Consider the following 13,185-nt stretch of genomic DNA (forward strand, 5'->3'; position numbering starts at 1 on the left):
CCCATGGTACATTGACTAAAAGTCCAGATAATGACAGACAACACAAAACAATGTTTTATGTCAACAGACAGGGAAGAGCACATTCCTTCCTTCCTCCCCCCCACACCCACCCACACATACACACTTTGCCAAGAAGTTGTTCATCTCTGGAACTAGTGCATTCGTCACCGAATCACACAAGTAGCTCTGCAACTACCAGGCTTGCAGAATGTCATAATGGACCAGCTCAGCAGGCAATTTGCAAATGACTGCAAATGGACTGTCAAAGACACCATCCTACTGAGCAGCTTTGCAGGTGGGGATACCTGACAGTTGACCTGTTTGCTTCAGATTGGAACAAGAAATGCCAAACATGCTGTTCAAAGGAAGACCTGAATCCAGGCTTCCTGTTGGATGCTTTGCTTGTCTCATGGTCTCTGTTTATCCACCAATTTCTTATCTACCATCCCTGTTAATACTTAGGGTACTCAGCAGGACTCAGCAGTAGTGATTGTGCTAGCCCCAGCTTGGTCCAGACAGCTAATTAACCTGTCAACTCACCCTCTGATAACATTACCTGTCTTACTTGATATGATCTGATCTTCCAGAACAAAGGTCAGATCCTTCACCCAAACCCAGCATCACTGCATCTGACAACATAGATATGGGCTGATCAATTACTGTCAAAAGAAGCTGCTCCTGCTGATATCCATGATACTGATACACAGCAGAAAGGACTCAGCTAGACTGACCTATTCAGCCAAATGGAAGAGATTCTCTCTTTGGCTCTATAATGCCACTTACCTCCCTTAGAAGCCCCGTACCTACTATTCTGGGCTGTCTGCTATCACTAAAGCATTTAGGGCTATCCATCAGCTCCATACGTATATATTTAGCAACAATACCCAGTCACTGTCCTCCACCATATTTTATCACCCTATAATTGCTTAGATTTCTCAAGGATCTTATTCGTACATTTTCCGCAGTCCAGGGGCCCTCTCCTTCAGGGGACCTTAATGCAGTCTCAGCAGAACAATTTGCTGTCTATACTGTCTATCCATGAAAAGGGCCTTTTGTAGCTATAACATCAGCTCAAAGGGTAGGGGAGATTCAGGTCCTCATGGATGGTCCACTTGACATGGTGCTCCTTGAAGACAAAGTGACCCTGAAGCTTAACCCTAAATTTTAACCAAAGGTTGTTTTAGATTTTCATCTGAATCAGATGATTCACTGTCCAGTTTTCTTTCCAGGCCTCACTTAAACAAGGGGACGCCAAAGTTCACACCCTTGATGGGGTTAGGGCTCTTTCATGTGATCTTGACAGAACAGGACCTTCAGGAACTCTCCCATGCTGTTTGTAGAATTTGCTGATAGGATGAAAGGTCAGACAATATCCACCCAAAGACTATCTAAATGATATCTAACTGTATTAGATCGTGCTATGAGTTAGCAAAATTAGCCTAGAGCCCACTCCACCAGGGCTCAGGCAACTTCTGCGGCTTCTTTGGGAAGCATATCAATTTCAGAAATGTTCAGGGCAGCTACATGAGAATCAGTGCACACTTCTATCCAGCACTATTCCTTAGCTGAGACCTCAAGATTTGACGTCCTCTTAGGCAGACCTGTCTTGCAACCATTATTAAAATAGGACTCCTAGCACTCACTTTCTGATTATGAGGTCCTTGCTTGCTAGTCACTAGAAGTGGAATCCATGTTGACAATCACTCAAAGAAGAAAAAATGATTACTTACCTAACAGTAACTGCAGTTCTTTTAGATGTATTGTTCCCATTGATTCTCTGACACACCTTCCTTCTCTGCTACTTCAGAGTCCTATATCACTTGAATTCTGTAATGGTAAAGGAACTGAAAGATGGTAAGGTCCATTCCACCCTTTATGTCCTTCTAGGGTGTATTTGCAAGGCCATCTAGAGCACAGCCACAGCCCCAATAGACACTGCTGGCCAAAAAAATCCAATCTCACATGAATGGGGGGCCTGTGCACCAGACCAGAAGTGTAATCTATGTAGACAATGTATCTCAATGAACCATGGCGACTGTAAGGTAAATAACCTTTCTTTCTTAGGAAAGAATGAATTATATCTTACAATCATTGTGAACTTGTATATTGCATCTTATTTTTCAGGAATAATTGGCTGTGGATACTTTCATCCATGCAGAAAATTCAATCCTGAAATATGTGACATGATAAAGAAATTAGTTCCAGCAGGCAGAATATTGTGGCAATGGACTAAGGTACAGAATACAGGAAATAATGGAGTTGTATTCACTATTTATTAACAGGGTGCCTATTACCATAAGTTAGGTGCTTATTTCAAAATTTTAAAAACATATGTTTCATAAAACTACCCACAGTCGTTACCCACTGTGATCAGCGGTTAATGAGGTGAGAAAATGTGGGTGATGCTCTTCCAAACTATGCTCAAAAATAAGATCAACCCACATGAGATGCCACTCAGAGTAGATTACGCAAATGTTCCAAATGTGATCAAGAATGCTTGCTGGGCCCTTTGGGCTTGGCTTTCCCAAAATGGGATCTGCTTGCTCTGCTGGGCTCTTCGTACTGGGCTTTCCCTTGGTGAAACTCATATGCTCCACTGGGCTTCATGACCATGGCTCCTCTTAGAGGGGTCTCAGATGCTCCACTAGACTGTGCTAGGCTCTTTGGGTTAGGGCAAAGTGGTGGGGGAAAGTGGTGTTACTCCCCAAGTCCACTCACTCATGGCACCAATGAGCTGTTACTCACAATAGATTATGCAGCTCTTTATAATTTTATCCTTCCTCTTTTTTCTTGGGGCTTCTCCACACACAAAAGTTGTACCATTTTCACTATATTGGCATAGTTAAAGCTGTACAACACTGCTAGTGTGGACACAGTTATATCAATATAAAGGTATTTTACACTGGTATAGCTATTTTGGTTAAAAAAAATTAAGTTATCCCTAACTAAAATCGTGATACTGGTACAAAATTTGTGTAGGTCAGGCCAAAAGTACTGACTTTCACTGCTTATCAAAGAGAAAGTAAACATTCTTATATTGAGCATCTGAGTTAGCACCCATTGAAATAAATGGGGTAGTTCACACCTCTAAAAGTTATTTCAGATTCTGCAAAAGCAAGTATACATCATTGCATCAGTTATACCCTGTTCACATTTTCAAGACACTCTCAGCAACCAAAAGATCTAGAAACTTACTTTTTTTTAAATTAAAGCTTAGTTCTAGTAAGAGACCAATATGGCTCCCTCAGGAGCTCTTTAATAACCTGAAAATTAAAAAGGAATCCTACAAAAAGTGGGAGCAAGGACAAATTGCTAAGGATGAGCATAAAAGAGTGGCACAAGCATGCAGGGACAGAATCAGAAAGGCTAAGGCACAATATAAGTTACAACTGAGAAGGGACATAAAATGCAATAAGAAGAGGTTCTATAAATACATTAGAAGTAACAGAAAGATGAAGAAAAGTGTAGGTCCATTACTTAATGGGGATGGAGAGCAAATAATAGATGACACAAAGAAGGCTGACATCTTGAATACCTTTTTTGCTTCAGTCTTCACTATAAAAGCTAATTGTGATCAGATGCTTAACGTAATTAATATTAACAAGGGGGAAGGAACACAAGCCAGAATAGGGAAAGAATAGGTTAAAGAATATTTAGATAAAATAGATATATTCAAGTTGGCAGGGCCTGTTGAAATTCACCTTATTATATCTCTGAAATACTTCACGATTATCTTTAGAACTCAGACAAGTGAGGTTCCAAAGGACTGAAGGATGGCAAACATAATACCTGTCTTAAAAGGGTGAAAATAGAGGACCAGTGGAATTATAGACCAGTCATCTTAACTTCAATACCTGGAAGGGTATTGAAAAAATTATTAAACAATCCACTTGTAACCATCTAGAGAATAATAAGGTGATAATTAATGGCCAACAAGAAAAATCATGCCAAACCAACCTAATTTCATTCTTGACAGTGTAACCAGACTAGTGGGTAAGGGCAAAGTAGTAGACATGACATACCTTGACCTTAGTACGGCTTTTGACACATTCCCATTCTGATCTGACATTCTCATAAGCATATAAATACCATTAATATGGTATAGATTAAATTAAACTGGGAGGACATATCAAACAGGGTCACACAGGGGTCTGTCCTGGATATAGTTCTGTTCAACATTTTGATTAATGACTTGGATAATGGAGTGGAGATTACATTTATAAATTTTGCAGATGACACCAATCTGGGAGGGATTACAAGCTATTTGTAGAGCAGGATTAGAATTTAAAATGATTTTGACAAATTAGAGAATTCGTCTGAAATAAATAAGATGAAATTCAATAGGGACAAGTGAAAAGTACTACATTTATGGAGGAAATCTCAAATACAAAATGGGCAATAACTGGGTAGGCAGTGGTACCGCAGAAAAAGATTTGGGTGTTATAGTGACACACATTGTCACTCTATCCCCCACAAAGAGTCACAAATTGAATATGACTCAACAATGTGATACTTCTGTGAAAAAGGTAAATGTCATTCTGGGATGACCTCTAGGGCACTCCTGTGGTGTGAGGAAAGGAGCCTCTCTCATCACAGACTTCCTTCTCTGCTGTCTGGGCTCCGAACCTCATTGTGTCTGAAGAAGCAGGCTGAGCAACTTGGTTTCTAAACAAAAAGGAAAAACAGAGTAAAGTATGGTTTCAGAGTAACAGCCGTGTTAGTCTGTATTCGCAAAAAGAAAAGGAGTACTTGTGGCACCTTAGAGACTAACCAATTTATTTGAGCATGAGCTTTCGTGAGCTACAGCTCACTTCATCGGATGCATACTGTGGAAACTGCAGAGCTAACCAATTTATTTGAGCATGAGCTAAGGTTCTGCAGTTTCCACAGTATGCATCCGATGAAGTGAGCTGTAGCTCACGAAAGCTCATGCTCAAATAAATTGGTTAGTCTCTAAGGTGCCACAAGTACTCCTTTTCTTTTAGAGTAAAGTATGTCCTTCTGCTTCTCCAGAAGATCCAGCTTGCAGACGTTCTTCAGCCATTCTCCCAGTAAGCAGCCCCTGCTCTCTGAATGCGACCCTTTACTAAACTTGGATCATCCCATCTCTAGGTTTGGCAGGTTTCACATGTATGCCAGGTTGGGATTGACTGTGCCTAGAGGAGCTTTTTACCCTCTTCCTGACTGTGGTGGGAACCCATTAACAACTGTTGTAAGACACGGGATATAATTGTGCCAATCTAGTTGGCACTGGTGAGGCCTCAGCTGGAGCATTATGTCCAGTTTTGGGCACCACACTTTAAGAAAGATGTGTACAAACTGGAGCGAGGCCATAGGAGAGCAACAAAAATGACAAAAAGTTGGAAAACATGATTTATGTGGAAAAGTTGAAAGAATTGGTCATGTTTAGTTAGAGAAGAAAATGCTGAAGGGGGACTGGATAGCTGTCTTTAAATATAAAAGATTATTATAAAGAGGATGGTGATCAATTGTTCTCCATGTCCACTGAGGGTAGGCCAAGAAGAATTGGTATAGTAAGCAGCAAGAATGATTTAGGTTAAATGTTAGGGAAAAAAACGTTTTTCACTGGAACAGATTATCTAGGGAGATTGTGGAAATTCCCATCATTGGGGGTTTTTAAGAATAGGCTAGATAAACGTCTGTGAGGGATGGTGCAAGTATATGTCAGTGCTGGGGAATGGACTAGATGACCTCTTGAGATCCCTTCTAGCCCTACATTTCTGTAATTCTATAATTCTGAAAGATAAGAAGGCACCATGAAAGAGGGGTCAATATGTGATAGAGGTCGAATCTGTGCCCTGATTATGATATACCTTCATCGCTAAGTCATTTCCATTTTCTTTGTGGGCCAGATTCTACTCTCATATGCTTGTACACAGAGTTTTTCAAATACATGACAGTGTGAACTGGAAATATGCATCTGAACTCATTAGAAATACTTTTAATAATAAATAATAATAATATTATTCCTAAATCTTTAATAGATTTTGTGTATGTTTGAAAATCTTTCCCTCTTTCTCACCTGCCAAGATGTGAGTTCAGATTTCTATTTTTCTCCTGTTGGAGCTGATTGGGTTTCAGACATCTGAAGCCTTATAAGGAATGCAGTTGCCTTTTTGTAAATGTGTTTTATATTAACAAACCTTTCAGGAGAAACAGAACCATGAACATGCCACCTTGGCAGTCAATGAATCTTTGGGCCTATTTCTGACCTTGGTAGTACAAATGTAAATTCTGTAAACAAAAGAGTAATTTAAGAGGGATTCGGTGATTAGATCTGACAACATTCCACCCAACTCTAATACTAAAAAGCAAGACAACAGCAAGTTATGGGACACAGTTTCCACTGAGTAACAGGCAGTATCACAAGGAACTTTCTTCTGCCTCCAAGCCAAATGATAAGGAAGCCCTTCAGATAGCATGTTAATCTCTCTCACAATATAGCACACAACCTTAATTACATCCTCAGCAACTTTAGCAAATATTCAGTATCCACATATGTGCACAAGTTAAGTGTGTAGTGGGTCATGTATTTGTGGGGGCAGCATGAGTTGTGATTAAGGTTTTGCATTATATTGTGAGGGAGATTAATGTGTTCTGTGCAGTGTGTCCCTTAGCAGCTGGAGGCAGAAGGAAGTTCCTTATGACAATGTCGAGTTTGTTTTTTATTGTCTTATTTTTTCTTAATGTGGAACTGTGCTGTGTAGGCATTGTGGTACAGGTAAGAGGTGTCTCATAATTTGGTATTTCTTTTTTCTTTTTCTTTTCTTTTTTTTTTAAAAAGCTTTGCCTTGTGACAGGAAATATGACAGAGTGCTGGGAATCAGCAGCTGAACCAGCACTCTGGTCACTGGTTAACCAGTTAGGCCCCAGCAAGGGCCTAATTAATGAGAGAAGTTACTGATTACCAGATTGGATTGGGACTGGGATGCTAATGGGCTACTTAGCCCTTTAACAAGGAGGCCGGATAAAAGAGCACAGGAAGGAAGCCCAAGAGGTTGGGTGGGAGGAAGCAGAAGGAGGTGGGTGGTGGCAGGGAGGGAGGGACTGACTGACAAAAGGGAGTTCTCTGGGCAGAGACACCTTTACTCCCTTTTTAGGAGAAGGGGTAATGAAGCTGGATAGCATTGTAAATACCATGACTGCCCTGGTATATAAAGGTGGTGGTGTGAACCACGATAAATAAATTGCTTGGTGGTACCTACAAAAGGGAAGATTTCTGAGCCATTTGTGTGAAGCAAAGAGGATGGGAGTGGAGGAATTCTATCACAGGTGGGAGCTTGTCTGGGATCCAGCCTTTATCTGGACAAACAGAGAGTCTGATGGGGAAGCTGGTGTAAAGGTTCAGCAGGCTGGGAGATGGAGGAGGCATTGCAGTGGCTGGTTGAACAGCAGAAGGAAATGCAGAAGGTTTTCCAGACCTTCCAGCAGTCCCATCACGTGGAGAGAATATTCTTTCTCACCTAAGCTGAGCAACAAAAAAGTCTTCAGGAATTTATAAGGGAGTGAGCCCAGGTACAGCAACAACTATTACAAAATGGTTTGAGCCCTGTGACGGGGAGCGGTAATCGGGGTGGAGGGTGGACCTCAGCAGGATTGGCCCTGTGAATAACCCCAATGCATTTTTAGTTACTTTCGAGAGTGTGGCTGTAGATGCAGATGTAGGGACAAGGGAACCTGGGTCCTACAGCTAGCGCTCTAATTAACAGGGGAGGCTCAGGTCACCTATATGGCTCTCAGTGGCAAGCAAGCAAGGGATTATGAAGTTGTTAAGGCAGCCATCCTAGACTGGGTGGGACTTTCGACAGAAAAGTACAGGCAAAAATGTCCAGCTGCAAAATAGACTGGGGGTTAAGGTCCCAGGCATTTGCCCAAAAATTGACAGACTGAGACACTTGTTCACTGAGGCCAGACAGTCAAGGTGTGGGCAATATTATGAATGTTGTCATTCTTGAACAGTCCTCCTCTCCCAGAGAATATCTGGGTATGAGTCTATCAGCATCAACCCATTACCCTACATGCAACAATTAAACTAATACGACAGTTTGTAGATGTGGACTTTGCTACCAGGGGGTGAGGGGGTGGCAGGTTAAGAGGATGGATCTAGGGAGGAAGACTGGAGAAATTACATTCGGAAAGGCTGCCAAGAAGAAGGAGCCCAGGGGAACACTGATGGAGTCTCAGGTTCTTGCGTGTTACCACATGGGCATCAGGGACATATAAAAAGAGACTGCCCATACTTGGACTGTGGGTTTACAAAATTCTGGGTTTGAGCCAGGACTCCGAAGAAGGGAAAAAGAAGGAAATTACTTACCATTTCTGTAATATTGGGGAGGAGGTATCAAAGGGATCTGGTAGACACTGCCATCTCAGCCTGTTCATTAATCAGATGAGAGCTGGTGAAACCCCACTGGATATTTCCTAGAGCAAGAGTGACACCCGAATGTATACATCGGGATAAGAAACTCTAACCTATGGCACAGATGCCCCTGGATGTTCACTGGAATTTAAATGGAAGTGGCTTGGGGGGAGTAGATGGGTTGCACCACCCCCTTGTGTAAGGCACTGGCTGGAACCCCTTCCCACTAGGTGAGCAAAAGGGGCATCCCAGGGGGAAGGAGTGAAATTCACAGGAAAGGGAGAAGAGCTGTTAAATTTAGAAGGGTTGGAAAATATTATCCAGAAGAACACATGCTAGAGAGAGAATAAAGAAAGGGAAATTAAGGGAGAAGGAAAAAAGAAAAACAAGGAAATGGTTTCAGGGAATGAAAATAACCCCAAATTTGTTAATAGTGGTCAAGCAGTTTCAGATTTTCTGCTTTAGAATGACAAAGGAAGGGACCCCAAGAGCAGTATGGAGTTGTTGGGAGAACAAGTGACCACAGGTAGCCAGGAGGAACAGTAGCACAAGCAGACCCCTCCACAAAATAAAAGGGGCGAGAACGAAAAACCTGGCCCCCCAGGTTGCCCCCAGTGCAAGGACCTGTGGGCTGAAATGGAGTTATGAGGGCAATTTCCATCCACCAAATGTGATTTCTGTGGGTGGAGAATGCACACCCCTTACAAGGGGACTCTAGGTGACTATCCTGGGAGCAAAGAAAGATTGAAGCCAAACAGTGCCTCCAGTAAAGTGAGGAGAGCGAAGGGAATGAAACACCTTTCTAACAGGCAAGGTGCAGAGGTGTGTGATAGAGTGCTGGGAACCAGCAACTGAATCAGCACTTTGGTCACTGTTTAATCAGTTAAGCCCCAGATAGGGCTGATGTGGGAGATTAATTTGTGATTATCTGATCAGATTGGGGTTGAGAAGTTAACGAGCTATCTACTCCATTAACAAGGAGACTGGATAAAAGAGCACAGGAAGGAAGACCAAAAGGTGGGTGGACAACAGAAAAGAAAGAAGGAAGGAAGAGGTTAGCAATGCATAAGAAAAAGGCGTTCTTTAGGTGGAGATACATTTAACCCCTCCCTCCACCCTTTCAGGAGAAGGGGTAGTGAAACTGGATAACATAAATACCACAGCTGCCCTAGTATGTAAAGGTGGTGGCGTGAACCACTATAAATAAACTGCGTGGGGGTATCTACAAAATGGAAGGTCTCTGAGTAGTCTGAAGCAAAGAGGATAGGAGTGGAGGCGCCCCATCACAGGAAGTCACACTTAACCAACCTTAAACCTTTTAAACAAAGTTTTTGTGTATGGGATTTCCTGCAGTTTTAATACAGCAAGTTTAGGGGTTCATGAAATTGAGAAAGAGATCTCCCCCTACTTTCTCTAAGGTGTGTGAGGATATGAGAGTGTGGGGATGTTTGAGGTAGGAAAAGAGACACAGCAGAATGGAGAGGGAATGGAAGGGAGCTAAGTGTTTAGAAGGGCTCAGCAAATCCATATCGACCCTTAATGACTCCAGTACAATGATGCATTCCTGGGACGAGGGTGCTCTTCAGTGTAGTGTATTTCAACTGAATCAGGTTCCTTGTATGGGGGAAAAGGTGAAGTGAACAATCCCCCTCAAAATATACTTTAGCTGAATTAAACATGCAGTGTGTTGAGAGCCAGGAGACCACGAGTTCAAATCTTACCTGTTCTGCTCACTATTGTTTATATTTCTGTGCACTTCACAGCCTTGATTATTGAGCATACCTATACCTTAAGAGGAGGTCAAATATCAACTACTCCATTTGACACATTTAACTAAAAGGATGCACAAAGTAATTTATAGTAGAGCTGGGCATAGATACCAGCTTGCTTATATGGCCGACACTACACTGGTTCTCAGAAAGAAACTGTCAAACCTCTGTGTTTCTCTATGTAGTCTATAGCTACTGTTCTAACCACTAGACTACACTCCTCTCTGACATCCAAGAACAGAACTCAGGTTGTTCTTCGAGTGATTGTCCATATGTATTCCACCTCTGGTGCATGTGCTCCATGTATGTAAGATCAGATCCTTTTGGCCAGAAATGCTTGGGGCCATGCTTGCACCCCGAGTAAACACCCCCACCAATTACTCTGTGCCCAACCATTATTCTGTTTCTTCTTACTGCCCATGGCTGTGAGATAGAACCCTTAGCAATGTCTGTTTCTCTTGCAGACTGCGTAACCCAGAAAATTTTTCTGTAATACTTAGTTCTGTAAATTAGGTCTTAATATAATTAGGGTAGTGTTTGTCAGTTAGTTAGTGTAAATAGTGTAGGTATACACATTGGTTTTAACAAAAGAAAGAAAAAACCCTATATGTTTCTTCATAGTTTTAGGGAAATTTTTCCTGGTATTGGGATTTAGCCCTTGTGACTCAACCAAGGCCCCCTGGGTTCAAGAATCGCCCATCTTGTGAGGCATTTATGCCACGAAACAACTGTCACTCAAGATGCCTTTTTTGCTGTGGGGAAGGACATATGCTCTATCTGCTGTTTTTTCTCAAAAAGAATGCAGAAAACGAGAAAGGCTCGCCTTAGACTTTTTCTTTTGGACTTTTTTTTTTAGGCCTACCTCAGAGAAAATAACTCCCTGGGCCTGAACAGCCTTTGTGTAGGAATGCTCCTGCTAGTTCTGACTCAACCCCTAGTTCCCAGGCCTTTTCTTCTAAGAAAACCTTGGCTTCAGAGACTAGCAAGACTGCCAAGTCCTCCTTGGCAAAATCTTCTGATCGTCGTAGGAAGGAGCACTGTTCCTCTGTAGAACATAAGTGCAAGTTGCCTTTTCTGGGTCTTAGTGGGGGGAAAAATAGCTCACTTCACCTCACTCCCTCTAAGGCTGGTTCATGGCCTGGAATGTGTCCCACTGACACCCTGATGAAGACTGGTAGCTGACTGACAGTACTATTTCAGGATAAGTTCTAGGCTGTGCCTGGTACCAGTTCTGTGGTACTGATGTCAATTCACTCTGTATTGATGACCTTCGGCAACCATGACACTGTGCTGATTATCTCTTTTCCACTCCTCTCAATTCTGACCTTCTCGGCACTGAAGTCATTTGTGGTACCAACTGACCTAACAGAGCCAACTATATTGTGCCCTGTAGTAAAGGTTCCTCCTATGGACCAGCGACTGCCATGGTACCCAGCACTTCTTCACCACTGACGAGATCACTCTTTAGTCCTCCTCCATCCCTGGAGGAGGAATATTCCTTTTCTTCAGTCTCTGAACACAGCAGTGAGGTGTCCCCTGTCCACTCACCAAGGTCTCACTCATATTACCTCTGTTGGTCTGTGAGGGAGTCTAGGGCCTGTTATTTTACGCACAGACTTAGGATCATGGATCCTGAAACATTCATGGGCTAGTCTCAATCACTGGGAGTCTACATGCCAGTGCCTAAGAGAAAGCAAGCCAGGCCTCAGAGTTATTCCACAGAGTCCCTCTGCATATTAATACACTCAGCAGAGAGTCTCAGAGCCACCAAGGAAGAGACAAAGATTTCAGAGATAGAGACCTTCTGCCTCTGTGTTTTCTGCTACAAACCCTGCATCCACTTTGAAACAGCAATTTTGATACTGTGGTCAAGAGCCATTCTGTAGAACATCTGGAAGATCTATATTCTTTTTTGCCCCCTTTTGGAGACTGCCTTTGTTATTTTCAGGGAGTCTGGGACCCCATCATCTCAGACGATTGGGTCGTAGAGATTTTCAGATTGGGGTATTCTTTATCATTTCAGATTCCCTACCTTCACTCCACTTCTCTGTCCTTCTTGAGAGACCTCTCTCACAAGAGACCTACTCCAAAGGGTGGACAGACTTCTACCTCTCAGAGCAGTGGAACATGTTCATTTGCAGTTCAATGGGTGGGGTTTTTACTCACGCTGTTTTCACAAAGAAAAAAGGGAGATGGTGCCTGATTCTAGAATTGAAGTGCCTTCATCATCAGCAATCTTAGCCTCTTGATGAAGGGAATATCTACCTTTGGGTGGAGAGGTTACCTGGATCATCATCAAATATGAGGAACTATGGACCTTTGAAGAATGCCTTTGCATAAAGGTGTCAGAACTCAGAATGATTTGTTTGGTCTGCCCAGCATTTCTTCTGATGATACAAGGACTGACAGTATGGCAGACTCTATGACAGTGATGATCCATGTGAACAGTCAAGGAGAAGCTCAGTTGTCCCCTCTGCCAGGAATCTGTTTGCCTTTGGAACTGGAGTGTTTGGCATCAAGTCATCCTGATAGCTCTGTATCTGCGAGGACTATTCACAACCAAGACATTAATCAATATATTTTAGAAGTTGGATTGAGATGTCTTTTGTAAGTTATCAGTTTTATTTAATGAAAACCAAAAAATATATGAACTTTTGGTTACATGTTCTAAGTGTTGACATTTTACATACAGGGCTCAATCCTGCTCCCACTGAGATTTTTGCCACTGATTTCACTGGGAGAAGGAGGAGGCCCAGATTGCGATATATGAAAGCAAGTATCATTATTATTTTCAGTGTGTATTACTCTTCTTTCCTTTTAGATGTCTTTGAGTTTGAACAATAACTATATTTTTGGCTTTAGGTAAAGATGCTGCCCACACCATCCAAGTTTCATTATATCTTCAATCTTCGAGACCTTTCCAGAATTTGGCAAGGAATGTTAACTATCAAAGCAGAAGAATGTGAGGATGTCACTACCCTTATGGCACTTTTTAAAAATGAGTGCAATAGAGTCATTACTGACAGGTACAATAAT

At 42.2% G+C, this 13,185-nt stretch overlaps 1 protein-coding gene across 1 annotated transcript in view; it reads left to right on the forward strand.

Annotated features, from left to right (window-relative positions):
* DNAH8 (dynein axonemal heavy chain 8) overlaps positions 1 to 13,185 on the forward strand; it is a 583,322-nt gene that overhangs the window by 441,125 nt on the left and 129,012 nt on the right. The window contains exons 58-59 of the mRNA XM_078852248.1: positions 2,125 to 2,234; positions 13,012 to 13,175. Coding sequence (XP_078708374.1) covers positions 2,125 to 2,234; positions 13,012 to 13,175 — 274 coding nt within the window. The remainder of the gene's footprint in view (positions 1 to 2,124; positions 2,235 to 13,011; positions 13,176 to 13,185) is intronic.

Source organism: Lepidochelys kempii, chromosome 3, assembly GCF_965140285.1.
Source record: "Lepidochelys kempii isolate rLepKem1 chromosome 3, rLepKem1.hap1, whole genome shotgun sequence".
NCBI lineage: Eukaryota > Metazoa > Chordata > Testudines > Cheloniidae > Lepidochelys > Lepidochelys kempii.